This window comes from Dunckerocampus dactyliophorus, chromosome 12 (genome assembly GCF_027744805.1).
Source record: "Dunckerocampus dactyliophorus isolate RoL2022-P2 chromosome 12, RoL_Ddac_1.1, whole genome shotgun sequence".
NCBI lineage: Eukaryota > Metazoa > Chordata > Actinopteri > Syngnathiformes > Syngnathidae > Dunckerocampus > Dunckerocampus dactyliophorus.
This window is the reverse complement of record NC_072830.1, coordinates 28,435,591-28,456,949: the sequence shown is the minus strand read 5'-3', so window position 1 is coordinate 28,456,949 and position 21,359 is coordinate 28,435,591. Positions and strand designations below refer to the sequence as shown.

Below are 21,359 nucleotides of genomic sequence, written 5' to 3'. Positions count from 1 at the left end.
GCGAATTCACCTCACGTGACTTGATGTCTTTGAATGCAATCCCTCATTGCCCTTAACACTGTGTGTGATTCAAACAAACAGCCCTGGTTTTAATATACAGGAATTCTATTCAAAGTGAATTTTTACATCCGGGTTGGAATCTTCGTTTGGGCATCGCTGTGTGGAGTTTGCATGTTCTCCCCGGGTACTCCGGTTTCCTCCCACATTCCAAAAGCATGCATGTTAGGTTAATTGGCAACTCTAAATTGTCCATAGGTAAGAATGAGAGTAAACGGTTCTTTGTCTAAATGTGCCCTGCGATGAACTGCCGACCAGTCCAGGGTGTACCCCGCCTCTCGCCCAAAGTCAGCTGGGATAGGCTCCAGCATACCCCCGCGACCCTAATGAGGACAAGCTGCATAGAAGATGGATGGATGGAATTCTTACCATTTTTGGTGCTCCCTGGAAGCCACGGCACCCTTAACATCCCCCTATATTGCCTAATGGGCCGGCCGGCTCTGCAGCATAGTATCAGTATTGGATTGATACCAATGTGGTGAGGCATTTTTCCGTTTTCATCAGTTTATTTCCACAAATGTTTTTTAATGTGTTGTTCAAATTGTTCTTTGCTTAAATTGTGTCAAGATTTTTTTCTGATTCCAATCATGATCAACAAATTAAGGACAAAAATCATTCAATGGTCTTGGAACATGTCCAAGTAAAAAGCATGCGTAGGGTGATACTGACCTTGTATTTACTTACAAATGTGTCGTACCGCCCACCTCCAATGCTGTAATTGTCAACAAAATCCAGAAATGTTCAGAGATAAACATATTTTGACTGCCTAACTAAAAGGTTAGAAACAGCACTCAGTGTAAAGCAATTTAAGCAGTATGAAGTGTCGGTGTATACTGAGCATTATTACTTTTGCTAAATTGTTGCTGCAGCTATAAAGATGATGCTATAAAGATCAGATTGGCCAGTGGGTGTATTCCTTTCTGAAAAATGTTTTCTTTTGGCCCCTCAGATGCATCCTTTCCCATCTTGTAAAAGCCGTTTTATTGCAAAAAGCACACACAAGACGGAATCAACTTGTGTAAAAGTGGAGTGGATATTGGACAAGCATGATGTGCTAGCAGTAGCATTGTATTTTTGTGCAAGCAGATGCTTTTTGTGTGCAGTGTGTTGCTACCGTTGAACTCAGCTGGCTGCAGCTGACATCTGGAGCATGCCATCGTGCTCCAGTGTGCCGGACTCTGGCGAGCACAGCATCTGTGAACCCAACACAGTCCAGAGGTGAGACAGGCAGGGGCACACTGGGCCAAATCCTGTCATTGTGCAGCAAATAAGCTGAGGGTCATGTGACCGTATTTGGTAATGAGTGACTACAACACACAAAAACACACCTACACACAAATACGCTGTTCCACCCAATCCCAAAACAATCTGGCAGCACTGTGCCTCCCACGTGAAGACGAGAAGCAAAAAAAAAAAAAAAAAAAAAAAGGGAAAACGGGACAGAAAAACACAAACAAATTGGCTGCCATCTGTTTGTCTGGCATGAGCATACAAAAACAAATTGATTTCCCTAAAGCAGTTTTCAATGCTCTTACTCTTCCCGACTACTGGTTTTAGGAAACTAGTGATAGCAGTGTTGGTTGGTCGGAAACACGGGGAAGAAAACTAGCCCAAGCCCATACGTACCCCTTTTACACCTACCACAGTGCCTTTGAGCAACAGAGTGCTAGGTACTTTATACTGGAATGTGACACAAATGTGCTGCAAAAACACCAAATCATCCTAAATTGTGTTTGTGTTGTGTACAACAACCATGCATGATGGTTCAATAAAGCTGCTGCATTCTGACCCCGGTACAAACTAATTTATCACCTTGACGCTAATGGTGCTTTTCTTCTGGTGCCTTTACACATTTTGATATTTCTAGTGCATATGAATAATGCAGGCTCTTATTTCCTAAAACATGCACAGTGGTATAGGATTATGTTATGCAGCGGTATCAAAATTGCAGCTCATAGGCTGCAATTGCCATTTTGTGTGCACCCGACTTGACAAACGTTTGCTTTATTGATGTCCCACAGTAGCTGGCAAGAGGCACTTGAGCTCCAATAGGGCAAGCGATAGAAAACACTAAACTCGCAGCAAACTTGTCAAAGTGAAATGAACGGGGGACACCAAACTCAACACAGACTTCCATCAGTGTGAGCACACAAACCGCACAACATGGACAGGTAGGTAAACACACATGGCAGACGAATAAACTCCAAACATAATATTTCACAAAACAAGTGCCGGAAGGTATGCTGGGAAGCCAAGAGCACTGCTAGCGATGCTGTGTAAGACGAAGCCTGGCCGCTAGGAGTATGCAAGATAAGTTTTGTTCTAAGAACCTGTGCATGTTGCAAAATGTTTGGATGAGTGGTGCTTTAATACTTGAAACCCCATTTTTTTTGCAGAATACTGGATGCGGCCCAACCTCACCCAGACTACCTGCAGCGGGCACCATGTAAGTAGGGTGAGAATCTGATTTAGTGGATTTAAGACACATGTTATCTACAGTATAACAGGGGTCTCCAACCACTGTGTCGCAGAAAGCTTTCAGGTCCAATGATTTAAAATAAAAAACATTTGTAAAGGACTACATCCAATTTTATGTAAATGCATACAAATTTTGTCATTTTATGTTAAAAATAGTTATAAATACCATAGTTTTTGCACTTAGTTTGTTGCGAGTAGTGACTTATATCACTTTGTTCAACGGTCCTTGAACACACCATTGTGTGTGCTAACTTTGTGCCGCTGCACAGATAGACTTTGTATTTTCTTACACCTCAAATTTGGTCTTAGATGCTAATGCCAAGTGGGAATGCATAAAGGTAAGTTGTGTTGACGTTATTGAGTACTAATGTGCATATTTGTTGGTGCACAACCTCGTTAATTCATGCTAGCACACAGACTTTTACCACAAACATCAAACAGCGACATAAAACAAACTCCAGGCTCGGACTGGTGGATGGTGGGTCTGTATTCATTTTGTACTTTTAATTTCATGTTGCTCCTGTCTTAGTTTTACGCAATAATACGATAAATTAGATCGCTAGGATGTACGAACGTCCTCCCGGTCCATGGGTCGAAAAAGGTTGGGGACCGCTGATGACGTTCCAATAGAGGCTGTGCAAGACACACTCGACGGAGTTCACAATGTTTATTACGGCTTCATAGTTCAATAATGGAGAGTGCACCGGTGGAGTTGAATTGTGAGACAACTTTGTGCCACAGTGCAGTTTTCCAAGGGTGCGTATATCCGAAGGAGACTATAATTTCACACCAATTACCAGAAAAGAGCCTTGTTCACCTCGGCAGCACACCGACTTATGCTTTTAAGCCAGTGAGCCCAACGAGTTGTCACAAGCCACCTTCCTACAGCATGCATTCTTTAAATTCAAATGTTATGCATTATGTTTGTATGTATTATCGATTAGTTAAAGTCAAACCCCCCTATATATATATATATATATATATTTTTTTTAAGATTAGTTTAATATAAACATTGCTGCAAAAAGGGTGAAAACTAAACAAAACTGCAGGACAAGTGCCTTTTGATTGCCAAGCTTTGACGTCAGGCAGCACAGCCACTCAACACAAGCATCATTACAAGGTCATGATGGGCAACTGACAAACTTAAGGCAAAATGACACCGGATGAGAATCGTAAAATGTCAGAGTTGTGTATCCACATAATTCCATCATGTGGTTGCTCCCGAGGTTGGTGGCGTAAAAGTGATTTCTCTGAAAGCTCTCTTCTCCACATACTTCAGCTTGTACCTCCTCTTGAACCTAAGCGAGAGTAGGAGAAGCACATTTGAGGCAACGCACATTTTCAAGAATCTGTATGTGACTGCCCTTTGGATGAAGTGTTATGTAAGAGGGAAGCGCCATCCTTACTTGGCTCTCTCTCTGGGTTCGATGAGGTTCCTCTTCTGCAGACTCTTGAAGCGGTCCTTGAGGACGCTGCCCTCTGGCTGTAGCAGCATAGCATTACAAGATGCTGCATTACTGTACATGCATGGCCCATGCCCAGAACACTTGCATATCAGTCATTTTGGTAGAGACAACAGCAGCAGAAACAAATAGACCCTTTCCAAAAAATTTGAATGTCATGGAAAAGTTGTTTAATTTCCATAATTCCATTCAAAAAGTTAAACTTTCATAGATTATAGATTCAGGGCCCACAATTTAAACAATTTCAAGTGTTTATTTCTTTATTTTAATGTAATTTGGGCTTCCAGCTCATAAAACCCACGAAAACAGGAATTCAAAAAATTAGAATACTGTGAAGAAATCACCATTTACTTCTCAGTTTTCGCAGGAAAAAAAAAGAAATTAGGGATCACATAAAAATCAATCAAAATATGGTACTTTCAAAACGATATGTCAATCTTCAATACTTGGTTGGGAATCCCTTTGCCTTAATCACTGCCTCGATGCCACGTGGCATTGAAGCAATCAGCCTGTGGCATTGCCTGGGAGTTATGGAAGCCCAGATTTCCTTGATGCTTGCTGTCAGCTCTTCTTTGTTGTTTGGTCTGGTGCCCCTCATGTTCCTCTTGAGAATACCCCATAGATTCTCAATGGGGTTTAGGTCCGGTGAGTTGGCTGGCCAGTCAAGCACTGTGATGGCATGGGCATCAAACCAGGTTTTGGTGCTTCTGGCGGTATGGGCAGGGGCCAGGTCCTGCTGGAAGATGAAATCTGCATCTCCATACAGATCCTCAGCAGAAGGAATCATGAAGTCCTCTAAAACATTCTGGTAGACTGTTGCGGTGACCTTGGATTTAAGAAAGCAGAGTTTACCAACACCTGCACCGGACATTGCATCCCAAATCATGACGGACTGTGGATATTTCACACTGGACCTCAGGCAGCTTGGGTTCTGTTCCTCACCCGTCTTCCTCCAAACCCTTGGACCTTGATTCCCAAATGAAAGGCACACTTTACTTTCATCGGAAAAGAGGACCTTGGACCACTGGCCAACAGTCCAGTCGTCCTTCTCCTTGGCCCAGGGGAGACGCTTCCTACGTTGGCTCAGGTTCAGAAGTGGCTTGACCCGAGCAACCAGACAGTTGTAGCCCATCTCCCGGATGAGTCTGAATGTGGTGGTTTTTGAAGCTGTGACTCCCGCCTCATTCCACTCTTTAGGGATCTCTGCCAGATTCTTGAATCTTCCCTGTTTGATAATCCGCTGAAGCCCACGGTCATCTCTTTTGCTGGTGCATCTTCTCCTGCCACATTTTGCCCTTCCTCTAGACTTTCCATTGATATGCTTGGACACAGCACTCTGAACAACCAGCCTCCTTAGCTATGAACTTTTGTGGCTTACCCATGCTATGGAGGGTATCAATGATGGTCTTCTGGCCAGTTGTCATGTCTGCAGTCTTCCCCATATTGAACCCAACTGAGACAATTGAACCAAACTGAAGCAATTTACAGTAATGACACCTGGGGAAGCCTGTGTAGGTGTTTTGACTTTAGTAGATGATTAGTGTGTGACACTCAGTTTAAAACATTCATGCCCTGCAAAATTTGGGTTGATTTCTTCACAGTATTGTAATTTTTTTTATTCCTGTTTTCGTGGGTTTAATGAGCTGGAAGCCCAAATTATGTAAAAATAAACAAATAAACACTTGAAATCGTTTAAATTGTGGGCCCTGAATCTATAATCTATGAAAGTTTAACTTTTTCAATGGAATTATGTTAAAATTAAACAACTTTTCCATGACATTTTAATTCTAATTGTTATTAGAAATTATTCTATGTAAAATTGTAAAATGTTAAATTATTCTCATTTTTTGGAAAGGGTCGGTAGTTGTGTTTCTGTGTAGTTTATAGTCGAGTTCTTGCCCACTGGCAAAAATGTGCAACTGTCCCCACCCACAAATACTTCAAACTGGACAAGAAAGCAATTATTAAAAATACCTTCAGTTGTCGCAGTGAACTGGTAAGCTCATCGCTCAGCTTGACCTCAAGGTCCTGAGCCTGAAACCTGGACAGAGAAAGCAGGTAATTCAGCAACAGTCAACATACTTATCTTGCCATGTTGCTCAACCAAAAAAAAACAAAAAAAGAAAGTTAGCTCAACTAAAGCAACTTAGCTTAAAAGGCATGGGCAATTGTCATAAGTACAAATGCACGGGTAAACCGCAACATACGCCACTGGAGTCTTACAATTTTGACATGCAAACCAAACTGATCTGTGCGCTACGTACATGATGGACCTTAAAGCCAATGTAATCCTGTGGGGGATATTGAACCATTTGCACTGGTAATGGGGTTATTTACCAAAAAAGGTGGGTTTTATTGGTCGCTGAAGTGCTTTTACGGATGTGGCATTTTACAGCTGGGAGACTTAATCAGTCTCTGGTGAGTTTTCCAATGTTGCCTCATCCGAGAAAGCTTTTAACACTTGGAGGCAGGTGTGATGAGCATGTTAAGTGCCTACTTGAGTTTGCCGAGGCGTCTGGGCTGAGATTTCTGGGCTTCCATCTTGGCCTTCCGTAGTTTCTGCCTTGCAAAGGTCCTTTGTTCTTGCTGTTTGATGGTGGCTCTGATGGAGCGAAGCTGGAAAAGCTGCTGTCTCTTGTTAGTCATCTTTCTGAGAGCTAGCCGCTGTTGCTCCTGATGGGAAAAATTTGGAAAATTGGTAAGGAGTCGTTTGCCCAGTTTTATATTCAGACAAGTTTTTTAAGCTATATTAGATGGAGTTTTAATAACCTTTGTTGAATTTAAGTTCAGTTTCTTCTATTCAGACAAACTTTTGGGCTGATAAAAGTACTTGAAAGTCACAAGTTGTCCCCATTTAGGAAAACAGCACCCAAACTGCAATTACAGGAGGAGTACCGATACAACTTTTTCATTTCCAAAATACCCATATTGCAGCCTTGAGTATTGGCCAATACAGAAAAAGATCTGTTGGCTTTTGCATAATCATTTCGACCAGTCCAGGGTGTACCCCGCCTGTCACCCGAAGTCAGCTGGGATAGGCTCCAGCATGCCCCCGCGACCCTAATGAGGAAGAAGCGCTAACTGAACGTAATACATGAAGTGTATCTAACTGACAAACTCCTCAGGTTATGTACACAACTATTGAGGAATTATGCGTTATCATCTTTGTCATATTGAATTGAATTGTGAATTACTGAATGCTAACTTTGATTACCTGTAAACTTTGAAACTGGGAATGTGAAATACTAATCCTTAGTATAGTAGTTCCAAAGTTTGCTGATTAGATTTGATTGATTTGAAAAGATCATGTCGACTTGCATGCTGAAAAAGTGCGTGCACCCCCGATATACATGTACAACGTACAAAAACCTGCGTATTTATAAATCTATTATTTTCTATGCTTAAAAGTAGGAGGTAGATCTGTGGGACTTGGTCATTTTAAAAGTAGCTCGCAGGCTGTACACGTGTACCAGACTTCTTCCCATTTAAAATGAATGGGGAATTTTTCTACGTTGCATATTACTACTTTATACATATGGAATAAACTTAGACAATTTGGTGGCGCGTTAAGTGCATGGTTGTAAGTACCTTTATTTTTTCTGCCTTCTGTTTTTTCCTTTGTTTCTCAGTCTTCTTCTCTGCCAGTGCGATGGCACCTCCAGCCCCATCTTCCGCTTCCTCCTCCTCATTAGGAGGGGTTTCTTCTTCATTCTCCTCCACCAGGCCTTCCACTTGCTCTTGAAATATGACCTCCTGAAGACACACACATACTGTACACAACCACGGCTCGGCTGAATTGAGAGCAAACATTGACTTGAGTAGGAAGGTCCCTCGGTACCGCGGTCACTAGGTCGTCTTTGTTGACAGCCAGCCGTCTCTCAATTTTGTCTTCCGCCTTCTGTTTCTTGACTTCCACATCGTGGGCCTCTTGCAGTAAAGCCTGAGTTCACACAGAGAGAGAATATTCAATTAAGCAGTCTTGGAAATAGAAGACAGACACCTAGAACATTTTTGTTGATCGTTCCTTCAACTGGCCTATCAAGTTGTAAATCTACAGTACAGTGACTGATCAGGTTTATCAAACAGCCCGACTGGTTTACATCCTAGCTCACTGACGGAAGCTTCAGTTTCAACTGGTGTAGCAGAAATCTCTGCTGTATAAATGTATTTTCCTGTTACAAAAAGCAGGCCTTACAGCCCGGTGTACGTGCAAAAACAGGGAAAATTGCAAGAGTACGTGGCCCACATGGATTTTCGAACCCGCAAAGCCAGCAGGACGAAAATTGGGATGCAAAGTATTTTCTGCGTGCACGCAGGAAAACCCTTGCACGCAGCCAGGTCGCAAGGGCAAGGCAGAGGAGGGCGTGTGTCGCAAGTTTAAAAGTACATTGTGTGCCATGGCAGCGGCTCCTCCCGCTGTATATCCTGGTTCTTCCGACCTCCGTGGACGCTCGGCGGCTGCTCACATAGCGTATCTGACATTAATGCACCTTACGTGGGTGTCACAAATCACGCCACTCTTGCAACCCCTCCGATACCCTACTTCCTCTACGTGCTGGACACAGACCACAAATTGCCCAAAAATGTCGGAGCCTGTGCGTGTGGTAACACGCACGTCATCTTGCGGTGTGTGCATATCCTTTAAATTATCAACCCAACCAGGAACCACACGGCTGCAAACGTCCCCCAGCTGTCCCTGAAACCCATTATAAGAGTCTATAATCCCGCTTCCTCTTTCACCCAAACCGACCTGAGAAACCTACGGGGAATTTCTGACCAACCCCAGTCATTTGTCAAACTTGCGAAATGTGTTCGGATAGTTTTATTCCCCAGCAAAGAATCAATTTCTAGTTCAGAAATTGAGATATGCATCTCATGCTTTTATCTGATCTTGAATAGACTTTTATAATGTATTCTTATCCTCCAGCTGCTACACGAGTGCATGCAAGGTCAAACAAAAACCACGTTACTCCTGTGCTCAGATTTATTAACTCAAGTTCACCTTTCATTATACAATTCCATTTAAAATTGCCTGCAGATCTCTAGGAGCATAGGAAAAAAAACACCCCTCTTCCCATAAAAGAAGCCTAAAAAGGAAAAACAGTCACCTCGGTAACCAGACTTGCTATAATGGCAGACTTATGTTTTACTTGTAGGAATATCCATGTTGAGTTGTGGTAACCACGTATGTCCAAGTGGTGCTTATACGCCACGGTGCTTTTAAACACAGGAGTCTAGAGACAGTAGAAGAGCAACTTACTTGATGGGAGAAGAAGTCTGGGTTGTAGGAACCTCCAGGAGCAATCACTTCCACCGCAGGGAGCACAGACGGCTTCTCATTCAATTTCTCTGGGCGCTAGAGCAACATAATTAAATGGTTCTGAAAAAATGCAACAGATGCTCATGATGTAACCCAGCTGTGCCGCACTCTTACCTTGACTCGCTTCTTGCCTGTCTGCTGAAGGTACCACGAATCTGCTGAATCTTTGGTTGTTTCACAGACTAAAAAGATAAGAGGGGAAAAAATAAATAAATAAATAGTACTTTATTCCTGGGCGCATTGGTTTCACATAGCAACATTGAAACAAACGCCTCCACCTAGCGCCAACTTTTCCAAACTCAAAAATAAATAGGGAGCCTTATCTTTTTGGCAGTGGTCTGAGGCAGTGAGAGCGTGGCACTGTGTGTGGTGAAGCTAGTGGCTAGTTGCTAGCCCGTGTGGTGTGGCACGGTGTCAATACACCAGTAACGTAGTTTATTAATAACAATAACGTCGCTGTAGCTTGGTTAATATGCATGTCACATATGTAAATGGAGCGTTGTTGGCACTTTAAAAAAAAAAAAAAATTCCCCAGAAGGCATTATGGCGGAATAAGCGTTTCCCATTACATGCAGTAATGAGCCGTCTGTTTTTATGTCTTTAGAAGGCACAGAAAAAGAGAAAGATGTGTTCATGTCTCTCAAAGGATTGTGGATGACGGCCAAAATTTTAATGCAGTTTTCCTTTAAGATAGCTGTGCCATCACAGGGGTCTCCAAAAAAGGTAGCTCCTAAGTTCACCAAAGATTATTTGCTTCACATGACGCCTGTATTTAATGACGTGCTTTGTAAATAAAGCAACTTAAACATTGGCAGTCACAAAACAAATAGCGCACCTCTCCTTTCTTTTTGTCAAAGTAGCTTTAGGAGTGCAAGTTGGATAAACCTGTGCTATCATAACCCTGACTCTGAATTTATACAGTACAGATTTCTATCACAAAAATATATAAAATTATTTTGTACTAAAAAACGAACAATTAATTTCCCTTTCCCTACTTTTAAGTTAAGCCATAAAAAAAAAAGGACCATAAAAGAAAGCAGTCCTCCCACCCATGAAGCCCACCACAGCTTCAAAAAGTAAAATAAAATAAAATCTAGGGGAAACCCTGTGATAGTTTTAAATTAGCCCTCATCTTCTAGCATTACACTAGAGATTTAAATTGTGCAGCAGTGTGTGCATGCCACAGAACACATCCAAAACCCCGCTTCAATAAATGCAAAAACATAACCAAGCCTTAACTGACTTCTTTCCTCTTTTTGGCTTTTAAAAGACAACTTCGAGGATTAGCTTTGACCAGACAATCTTAAAAGTCCCAACCGTTTAAAGTAGATCTACTCGAATTATCTGGTAGAAACTCACTATTTTGTCAAGCATTCACAACCATGCTTTGTGTTATGAAGACAATGCCATGAATGACCACACTTAAGTTATCTGGGTTACTATACAGCCCCAAAACACATGGATGGGATTCATAGTACACAAAGAACTCACGTTCTTGACTCCAAATGTCATAATATTCTCTGTTTGGATTATTGTTGGCCTCCGTCACTGCCTTTCTGGCTCTTGTGTTCACTGGCTTCCTGTTGAGCTGCTTCCTCAGCTTCCGTGGAACTATGCCTTTGGCTGCCAGATGCTCTGCCTTCTGGGCACGACGACGAAGTTTCTTGGCATTGGGTTGTTGGTGGCAAAGCACACTGGTGAAGCACACAAGGAGGGGACGGTCAGTTAATTGTGTTGGGCATAATCGGGGTAAATGTGTTGCAAAATGATGACCTAGTGGGTACTGAACAAATAATTGGAGAAAATATTCAAAACTTTTTTTTTTTTTTTTTTTTAAAAAGGAGCATTGAAATTAAAGTGTATTTGATCAACAAAGTAATGAGATTTCAAATCCTCAGATCCCAGGACACCATTCACACAACAGTTTCCTGAGCTCCTGTGTGTTGTCTTCACATTTCCAAAAAAGGAAATACTGGGAGCGCAAGGATGAGATCATCATTGGACACTCATTTGTATGTTCAATTTGCATCAAATACTAGAGACCACATCACATCAGACTGAAGTGCTTCTAATGGTTTACAATAAGACAAATCAGTTATGAATACTGACTCTTTAACTGGTGGGATGTGTGAACCATGCTGCAGGATTAAGTCTATCCTGAGTGGGTGCTGTGACCTCCCTTTCCTCTTCTTCCCCTCCACCTCATTTGGTACTTAAAAAGAAAAAAAATACAGGTTAAGGATTGTGATATTGATCAAGATGAGAATTAAAAACACATGACACTAAATAAATGTTGACTGTAAGTGGTATTCACTATAGCATTATTGAAATGTAAAAAAATATGTATAATTACAACATGTACATTTGTAGACATTGTACTGTAATTTTTACCTTTACCGTCATCTTTCTGTTTCTGTCCAACATCCAAAAAGAACAAGCTATCGTCTGACTTCTCAGACAACAGGCCACTGCAATACAAAAAACACAACATGTAACACACCATAAGTACAACACTTACCTCGCAGTACTTCATAAAGTACACTAATACACACAGCTGGACAACGTGGAGTTTACAAAGTGCGGCATAAGCAACAGTTGCCAACTAGACCGTCAAACAAAGCGCCGAAGTCTTGGTTTACAAACATACAAACGACTAACAAAAACATTGTACAGGTATTGCGTTTTCTTTTTTTTCTTGAACACAGGCTAACGCACCCGGTGGTCCTCTCTTGATGTCTGATGTCCTCTAAGAAATCCTCCACATCGTTGATGTCGCTGTTTTTGTTCCAGTTCTTTTTCTTATTCTTGTTCACGCGTTTTCGTCGACAAGTAATTCCGCCTGCAGAACCAGAGTCATTTAAACTTAAAAAACCTGGCTGTGAGGCCACCACGCGCTTGAGCCTCCTGGCGGCCGCCATGTTTGAGTTCACGAAAAAGAAACACGCGTCTTCCTCTTTTGTAGGGAACCGTGGACGTGCCCGTCAGCGCCATCTACAGGTTTAATACTTATACAAAGTTACTACTAGTTTATTTGAATATGTCGGCTTTCTCGGTCCTTTGACCATTATTTTCAGGTGTCAACCACAAAATACAGCATACATATCCATATGAATATAGATAAAGAAGACATTATAAAAAACACAAGTACCATTTTAGGTTCGGTATAAAATGTGTGTGTTTACGACATAATAACAAAATATTTAAAAAAATACATTTTGGGAGCCTTTTTAAATGCCAAATGAAGTTAATAATGTAAACCGCCAAAAATTCAACTTGGGAGGTCTTGGGAGGTTCGTGTGGAATTCAAAAATGAAAACGTATGAACATGTTTTTGTAATTATTACTTAAACTAAAAATGTATTTATGGTGATCTGCATGTAATTGGCAATCATGCTGCAGCATGTGTGTATGTATTTCCCAAATGCATCATGGGAAATGTGCCTCCAAACGCGCTCCTATTTTCTTTTTCTTCCCCCCCCCCCCCCCCCCCTTCATTTTGTAGAGAGAACAACGCGTAAGAAGGCTCAAGAAATTAAATCCCATTTGAAAGCTGTAGTTTCTCACCAAGTTTCCTAAGGTACGTGTCATGTGGTCGCTCATACTTCAATATATCATTTACTGCGGTTCGTGTTTTCGGATGGATTAGTTTTTTGGTTGATTTTCGATCAAAAAGAAAACGCAATGAGTCGAGCCTTTATCTGCCCGCTCGGTCAGAAACCTGAAAAAAACATTCGTGTCTGCTCGACTTTATCTCGGAAATGCGCCTCGAGTAAGGGGTCATCTGCTAAAATATCGTCCACTAAGCGAATCCCTAACATGTCTACTATCTTTTACAAAAATAATATTCCACTTTAATACTGGGGATTTTACACAATTCGACCGTTTTTAACGTCACCCTTGCGATCGCTAAAGCGAATTTTTCTTCCCGTTTAGTCCTTCATGCCAGTAACCAGCCATTATGTTGGAGTGTGTTTGTTTGTGGACACGGGGCAGACGGATGGGGCGGGGTCACGTGGTTTTCTTCTAAAATAGCTCATTCTGAATCGGAAAATCTACGCTAGTGTTTCACAGGGATGATGTGTACATCGAAACGAACAAACCCTCGTCAGTGCGCAATGGGCGGGGTTTCACCAATCTTCTTGTCATTGGTTGAAAGGGCCACAACTGCCCTCAAGCTCTCTGATGATTGGACGCCTCCGTTGTCATTTATGATGCAAGCAGGCCATTGTATAAACTGTCGCGGAGACTGAAAACATACGTTTCCAAAAGCACATAGACGTAATCTGAGTCATAACTTTTATACCATTATATGAAATATGTAAACTTAATATTATTTTATACCCTCCATATAAACAATCATCAACAATACATTTTAAAGTGTTTAGTTTTTTTGCATGCATTAACTGAAAACTTTCTGTACTGTCAGCTTTGATTCTTAGTAGCAATGGCCCGTACCAAGCAGACTGCCCGTAAATCCACTGGAGGCAAAGCTCCACGTAAGCAGCTGGCCACAAAGGCTGCCCGCAAGAGCGCCCCGTCCACTGGCGGCGTGAAGAAGCCCCATCGCTACAGGTGAGACCCAAGCAAGACCATAATGATCTATAGTGATAGCCCACTTGCATGTGCACAATTAGTCATTCCTGATCAGTTTTCCGAGTAATGCACTTAGAGCTCTATGAAGTGATCACAAACCCAAAGTGGTCAAGTGAGCAAAGGCTGCACATTGTAACACAGGTCATAAATTCACAATTAAGCCGGCAACTATTGCTCCCTCATATTGGTGTGAATCAGACAGAACCAAGTGCAATATGTCTCCTGTCTTGTAAAAGACCCGGTACCGTGGCTCTGCGTGAGATCCGTCGTTACCAGAAGTCCACTGAGCTTCTCATCCGCAAGCTGCCCTTCCAGCGCCTGGTGAGAGAGATCGCCCAAGACTTCAAGACGGATCTGCGTTTCCAGAGTGCAGCCATCGGAGCTCTGCAGGTATGCGTCACTCACAGTATTGGTAAATACGCAGTCTGGTAGTATCGCCTCTTTAAAACGCCTCAATGTTTACCTCCATCTTTAGGAGGCCAGCGAGGCCTACCTTGTGGGTTTGTTTGAGGACACCAACCTGTGCGCCATCCATGCCAAGCGTGTCACCATCATGCCCAAAGACATCCAGCTGGCACGTCGCATTCGCGGGGAACGTGCTTAAATGTTTTTTCTCTCTCTCTCAATTTATGAAACGATCTCCTCGTCCCTCCCCTTCACCATGCTTTCCTCCATACAGGTAGTAGTTTGGTTTGAGGTTCTCTATATATCATGACTGTGATAACCATAAATGTGTGATTATGTCTTCTTTGGTGCTACAAGTAGAAGAGTTTTTTCAGATATATAGTTATGTATGTTTGAAACTTTTACACTCCTCTCTTTAGCTATTGCTACAAATTAAGTGTTTTGCTAGCCTTGAGTAGTGTGTAATCTGGAATGAGCATAGGACATAGCATGAAGGCAGAGACATTTTCATATTCAGACGGACACATTCATCGATATGACTCTTCTGTTCCTGCAAATGATTCTTTTTGGTTTGTTTAAAATATTCATTTATTTTAAACGCAGTACGTTCTCTTTATACAACAATGGTGTAATCCTGTTTTATTAATATTGTAACGGAATCCAACTGCTTTATTCTGGTTGTCAATTTCAAATGTCATTGCACTGTAATGACTGCATGGTTTCACACTTATAAAACGGCATAAATGTAGCAAACTTGATTATACTTTGGCCACATTATCATGTCTAAGCAATGTTATGACTTTTTGTTTCTCTCTCAGGTTGCTAACCTATTTTTTTTTCTACTGTGTATTTTGTGTTTTTGGTCATTTTGAAGGCTAAAACATTTGTACTCCAAAAATTCACATAGATACATAAATAAAACTGATTCTTGTGGTTTAAACTGAGTGAGTGATTAAAGATGTTCATACTGAACATAAAAATCAATACAGCCGCAATGACAAAAACTATATTCTATTTTGTATTTGACAAATTCTGCAATTTAAACCAAATAAGAAAATAGTAATGGGTGCTACAATTTTTAGATAGCGCATACTCCGCACGTACAAAACATGCTAATAGCAAAAATTAGAAATAACGCAGATTTTGATCAAGTCAGAACACTAATAAATAATACTGTAAAAAAGAGCAATCCGATTAATACATAAAATTGGCTTCTTGGAACATACAAATGCAGCATTTTTAAAATAAATCATGACGTTTTACGACATAGTTGAATTTCAAATAGTACAGCTCTTATACCAAGCAAGGCAAAAACAATTACCATGCCGATTACAAAAAGGTTTCAAGAACGTATTGGTGGTTATGAATTACGCGAGGAATTTTAGGAAACAAAAACACGGAACAACATTAAAAAGTTTTAGTCCTACGATTAACGGGTACGATTGCTGATGAAACTGCTCAATCGAGGAAAAGCAACACAATAATTAGCACGCTGTTACCATTGTCATTGCTGTTGCTACTCAAACCAAAGAGAGGCTTAGGGTCGGGTCTCTCCATCCCAACAGACTCATAAAGTCTTGTCTTTTTAACGCATCACACAATGTGGGATAAAAACATCACTGACAAATTCAGCTACCAATAGTCAGGACAGCTGGGTGAAGCCTTGTTGACTGGGGGCCACTGCTCACTCTCAACCGGTTCACTCTACACCCTGGCTTTTTAATGCAACACACTATACAGAGAGAGAAAAAAAAAATTAAATCACTGTAGTGGAGATAGTAATGACAACTGGGAAGAGTATGACTGTTCAATGTGTCCATATGAACACATTGTCAAGTTTGTTGCATTCCTTCCTCTTTCTTATGTGATCTCACTGAAACACGACCATTGGTGCTCTTCTGTCCATGTTGGTTGTGAAAAGTAGTTAAAGCTCATTTTGTCTATGCTGTAAATTGTAGGGTGGGTTCTGTTGATTATAGGGATGATAATGTAGTTGCAATGGGAGAAATTGTTGTTTGTGAATGGGTGCACACACATTGTTGCACGTGTGCCGGGATGTGGCTAAAGTGGTTACCCTGCACCATGAACTGGTTTCCTTCTGCACGGATAGATATTTAGATCCACGTGAAGACAGTTGGCTGTGAAAATTGTTATATTTTGGTTGTATTGATATGGGAAAGTGAACATTTCTGATGAACTGATGTTTAAATTAAGTAATCAGGTTGGGATTAAATAAGTTTTAACTTCTTCCCACTCCCTTTACAACATGTGACATTTTTTTAAATTACTTTTTGGTTGGTTTGTTGTAGTTGTGAACTACATTCTGAATGTTTTATCTACAAAAAAAATTAATTGTCCTTAGTTTTTACTTTTCCAAAATAAATTTATTTAAAGAATATTCACAGTTGTACCATTCAGTTTTATTAATATGTCTTATTTTATAAAGCAATTTAGCTACTGCTACTGTATAACGAAAATTATTTAGTATTATAACCGGAAATTACATTCGTGTGAAGTTAAAAACACGGACAAACACCTTATTTAGTCACAGTAGCAAGCCCCGTGTAGTTAAACCAAAATAATAAAGAGCGGCCAAACTTGTTTTGCCTAGTTCGACATTGAGCCAAACACAAAAGAACCACAACCCAAACAAAAAAAAAATGTCTCGAACCCTGTTGCATTTTGGGACACTTGATTGACACGGCAGCCATTTTACCCGCTGGACGCTCCCTCCCATTGTGGAAACGGAGAAGGAAATAGTCAAGCTAAACCTTTCTCACCACTTCTGTTGAGTTTTTCCTCAAGGTAAGCCATTTAATGCTCGTTGTTCTGTTTATCAGTGAACTTTAAATATTTTAGTGTAACCTGCTGGGTTTCTGTGTTTCTTTATTCGGCGGCTAAACGGTCGTTTTGTCGTGTTCGAAAATAACAAACGAGGCGGTCGAAACGACAGTTGGACGTCCGTTCAGATGAGGAGGAATTCTGTTTCAAATTGTGCGCCTGTTCTGCTCGGCTCTGCGTCGCCAGTGGGGCCATTCGGGTGTGCTTTGTATATTTCTGAAATCCTTGGAATGTCCTCTTTATTATTCTTTCACCTGTCTGTATCCGGGAACGGCGGTTAGTCGGTAAATCCAAGTTGTTTACGTGCTATTCCGTCTGCCTGGGTCTTCATCCCTTATGCACATCAAACCGCCGCCATCATCAGCGCGGGGGAGGCGGGTCCACAAACACTGAAAGTCAACTGTAAAGCCCGCCTATTACCAGGATGAACATTCTTATTGGCTTATATGTGATGTTTACGCATACGAGCTGGTATTCAGGCCAATAGTATGGCTATTCGTCTTTGATTGACGTATGTGGCCAACTGGCACTTCTTTCAGTAGTTAAAAATGTGAGTTCATATACACTAACTGACTCAAAACAGTATGACCACTTCCACAACCTATTGAAATCAATACAAGAGATGTATCAAAAGGATGTCTTTAGAAATATACCAATGCTCAGTTTTGATCGGCCACTAGATTGTAGTTTAAGTCAAAATTGACTCAAGTCACAGATATGTCACAAGTATTATAGCATGTTGTAAATATAGATGGACTGGATCATTGATAAATTGAGCATTAGAAATATTTTGATAGTGTGGAATCGTGTATTGGAATCTGTCATTTCAACAATATTACTAGCATTTAAACAGGAGTTGAGAACTTCGAGAATTTTTTTCCATTCCATTAAATAATAACAATCCATTTATTTAGCGCTAATTATCCTGATAGTCCATCAGATGTCCATCCCTGATATGAATGTAAATTTTATCTCTTGACATTTTCAGGTGATCCTGAGTAGCAATGGCCCGTACCAAGCAGACTGCCCGTAAATCCACTGGAGGCAAAGCTCCACGTAAGCAGCTGGCCACAAAGGCTGCCCGCAAGAGCGCCCCGTCTACTGGAGGTGTGAAGAAGCCCCATCGCTACAGGTGTGACATGTGAAAAGAGCGCGTTCCACATAAATTGTTTCATCCTATAATTTTTCCCTATAGTGCGTAAAAGTATTAGGTTCCAGTGGGATTTTAATGCCGGGTCATACATCAATGTCCGATTCGAGCATTCTATCGCTCATCATTATCAATGCCCCTCCCATCATTTTTAATGTGTTTTTAGGCCCGGTACTGTGGCTCTGCGTGAGATCCGTCGTTACCAGAAGTCCACTGAGCTTCTGATCCGCAAGCTGCCCTTCCAGCGCCTGGTGAGAGAAATCGCCCAGGACTTCAAGACGGATCTGCGTTTCCAGAGTGCTGCTATTGGAGCTCTGCAGGTTTGTGTCATCATCAACATGCGTAGTTTTACAGCCAAAATAGGAGAATTACAAATCATGACAAAAAACTGATCAAACTGTGCGATATAATATTTGTATTTAATATTTATTGTGTTCAACAAATAAAGTTCAATTATGAGTGTTACAAAGACAATACAGTGAACTGTAATCACATGATCACAACACAGACACACACACGTTGTTCTAAAGTGTAGACACCTTAAAAATGGACAGCTGTCAGTTTGTAGGTGAATCTCTGTTCTAAAAAAAAAAAAAAAACGTCATTGAAAGTTGCCCGAGCCACACATGATCTGCACGCTCTGACCTTCTGTCATGTGTTGTGCTTATTAGGAGGCCAGCGAGGCCTACCTGGTGGGTCTGTTTGAGGACACCAACCTGTGTGCCATCCATGCCAAGCGTGTCACCATCATGCCCAAAGACATCCAGTTGGCACGTCGCATCCGCGGGGAGCGTGCTTAAATACTTTTTGTCTTTGTAGTTTTCACCTCCTCCTTCACCCGTCTGTCCATCCCTCACCTGTCCCCTGCCTCCTCCTCTCCTGTGTAATTAGTATGTAGGGAAAATTTATTATAAATCAGGTGTATAGTTGTGTTTTTCTTAGTGCTCTCAGTGGAATACTTCTATGGTACCCTTTTTTCTGTGCATGTACCAACCCTTTGGTGATGAGCTCTCCTAATGTACATATGTCCTACTTGTCGTTACTCTGATTCCACACTGTGGTGGAGACCATTGTAATAGATTAAAAAAAAAAACACACACACACACACAAATTACGCTAGTGCAAACTTAGTATGGACAGACAAGAGGATGGATGTTTATCTGCTGGGGGGCCTCTTAGTGCTTCTTTCCAGCATGGTGCTAGATGATCCTCTTGTGCTCTCGATCATGCACCAGCCTTAGCTCCCAAGTTTGCAGACCGCAGCATTGTTGGTCTCTCCGGCTGGATTCTCCGTCCCTGCATGTTTATGCACAAGTGCTTGCTTGGACCACTGCAGATAACTCAAATTCAACCCATCAACATTTCTGGAGACAAGGATTAGAATATTGCTTTTTGCTGATATTGTTCAGTCGTGATTTTTGCTTCAGTTAAAACTGTGTGGAAATTCCTTTTCACTACAGTGCAAGGCATGGAGCTGAGGGGAACAATCTCATTTCAACACAAGAGAACAAAAACAAGCTGATTGTTGATTGTAGATTGTGGCTTCTAACATTGACCGTCTTTTAAAATGTTCTTTTTTTAAAAAAAAAAAGAAAAGAAAGAAAAATGGACCTCCAGAATTTTCAGTGACTTTTCTTGAATTGTTTTAGCCAAAGCTTCAAGTCGCTGATACTTTCACATTAACGGCTTTTTGTTTTTAGATAAACCTTATTGTGAGAAAGGTTAATAAGGTTCCAAAATCCAAAATATATTTCTCAAAACAATGTGATGAAATATTTTTTAAATTAGTATCTCATGACAGACAATAAGGAGAAGCGGCATAGAAAATGGATGGATGACAGACAATATTGATAATGGTCCCTCTGCCTCTATTTGCTTTTTGTTTTCCTGCCGGTTGATCATCTGTACTTTTTCTCAGGTTGACTCATCACCCTTATAAATTAATTACGACTAGTTTTTGTTTTTGTATGTGTGTGGCTTTTTTTTCTTCAATTTCTTTTCTGGAAACATTAGTGGTGATGTTTTAATGAAACAATGTTTGTAATTCCCGGATTTGTCATATAAAGTGGTAATAAATGGATGTTACACACACACACACAAACACACCCCCGTTGTGTCAGTGGTTATTTTACGTCTTATAATGTAAATGTAACAACTACTGAAGAGTAGGGAAATGGAAACAAGTGTGTTTTAGTATTAACGATTAAGCCGAGATGCATCAGCTGTACCACTAGATGGCAGTATGGCCCGTCAAACAGGACTGCAAGCGTTATTAGCGCTTCATTGATGGCGTTGATTGGGTCAAAGGTACTGCGCAATCTGTTTTTTCTTAAAATCTTTTTTTTTTATGTTTCCTCAAGAGAAAAATACTATGACCCATTTATATTTTGCAATGTAAATTGCAAGAGGGATGCTAATCTAAACATACAAGTATGAAATAATCAATGAATTTGTCAGCATGGTTTAGTGTTAGATTTATGTGCTTAGAAGACATCTTATTTATGCACCCTAGTAATACGCACAAGAATCACAATCCGAATACTCGATTGATCCCCAGGGGAAATTATCTTTCAGTTAATATATTTTCCATAGTTTTTCCATCGTTTCACCATATCATTTCATCTTTGTACTTCCTCGATTAAAAGATAAAAAGCCATGTCGTCAGCCATATTCATTACAATGAAAGAAACGCACGCGCCCGTGTCTCTGAGGCCTTGGCTGCACTCATTACAATGAAACCCACACAGACAAACAAACATCTAATCAAACGCCAGACTTTAATCCTGCTGTTTTGAATGGGCAGCACATGCGCACACATACACGTGCACAGTTAAAAATGGATGTACACAAATACAATGACGTAGAGACACCTTTCTAGACAGACGCAAGAAAAGTTAGTGGAAAATATATATTTTACAAATCCAAAAATACTTGTACTGTAGTGGTATAGGGGTACCAAGCACAAAAACATGACTGCCAAGTGTATACAAACACTAGTCAATTGAATTCTATGGACGTTTGTGGAGCAGTGCCAGTCAGCAATCCAATACAT

The 21,359-nt window shown here is 40.9% G+C and overlaps 3 protein-coding genes across 4 annotated transcripts; 2 read left to right on the top strand and 1 right to left on the bottom strand.

Annotated features, from left to right (window-relative positions):
- Positions 1–449: 449 nt before the first annotated feature.
- On the bottom strand, positions 450–12,744 carry nop53 (NOP53 ribosome biogenesis factor). 2 transcript variants are annotated; one of them, XM_054793947.1, is made up of 12 exons: positions 12,034–12,742; positions 11,710–11,786; positions 11,428–11,530; positions 10,810–11,012; positions 9,433–9,500; positions 9,259–9,354; positions 7,837–7,938; positions 7,587–7,751; positions 6,496–6,671; positions 5,973–6,039; positions 3,942–4,018; positions 450–3,833 (listed from the first exon to the last, which is right to left on the bottom strand). In XM_054793947.1, exons 1-12 carry the CDS (start codon positions 12,234–12,236, stop codon positions 3,743–3,745), a joined length of 1,428 nt encoding a protein of 475 aa, XP_054649922.1. In that variant the 5' UTR covers positions 12,237–12,742; the 3' UTR covers positions 450–3,742. The 2 variants fall into 2 exon arrangements, with proteins under 2 accessions (XP_054649922.1, XP_054649923.1); XM_054793948.1 differs by having other exon boundaries at positions 1,172–3,833; positions 11,716–11,786; positions 12,034–12,744.
- A 54-nt stretch (positions 12,745–12,798) lies between these two features.
- Positions 12,799–15,256, top strand: h3f3b.1 (H3 histone, family 3B.1). The gene is made up of 4 exons (XM_054793958.1): positions 12,799–12,895; positions 13,745–13,890; positions 14,148–14,301; positions 14,387–15,256. The coding sequence occupies exons 2-4, from the start codon at positions 13,763–13,765 to the stop codon at positions 14,513–14,515; spliced, it is 411 nt and encodes a 136-aa protein (XP_054649933.1). The 5' UTR covers positions 12,799–12,895; positions 13,745–13,762; the 3' UTR covers positions 14,516–15,256.
- A 1,709-nt stretch (positions 15,257–16,965) lies between these two features.
- LOC129191021 (histone H3.3A) lies at positions 16,966–20,412 on the top strand. Its single transcript, XM_054793957.1, has 4 exons — positions 16,966–17,121; positions 18,146–18,289; positions 18,474–18,627; positions 18,979–20,412. Exons 2-4 carry the CDS (start codon positions 18,162–18,164, stop codon positions 19,105–19,107), a joined length of 411 nt encoding a protein of 136 aa, XP_054649932.1. The 5' UTR covers positions 16,966–17,121; positions 18,146–18,161; the 3' UTR covers positions 19,108–20,412.
- Positions 20,413–21,359: the final 947 nt, after the last annotated feature.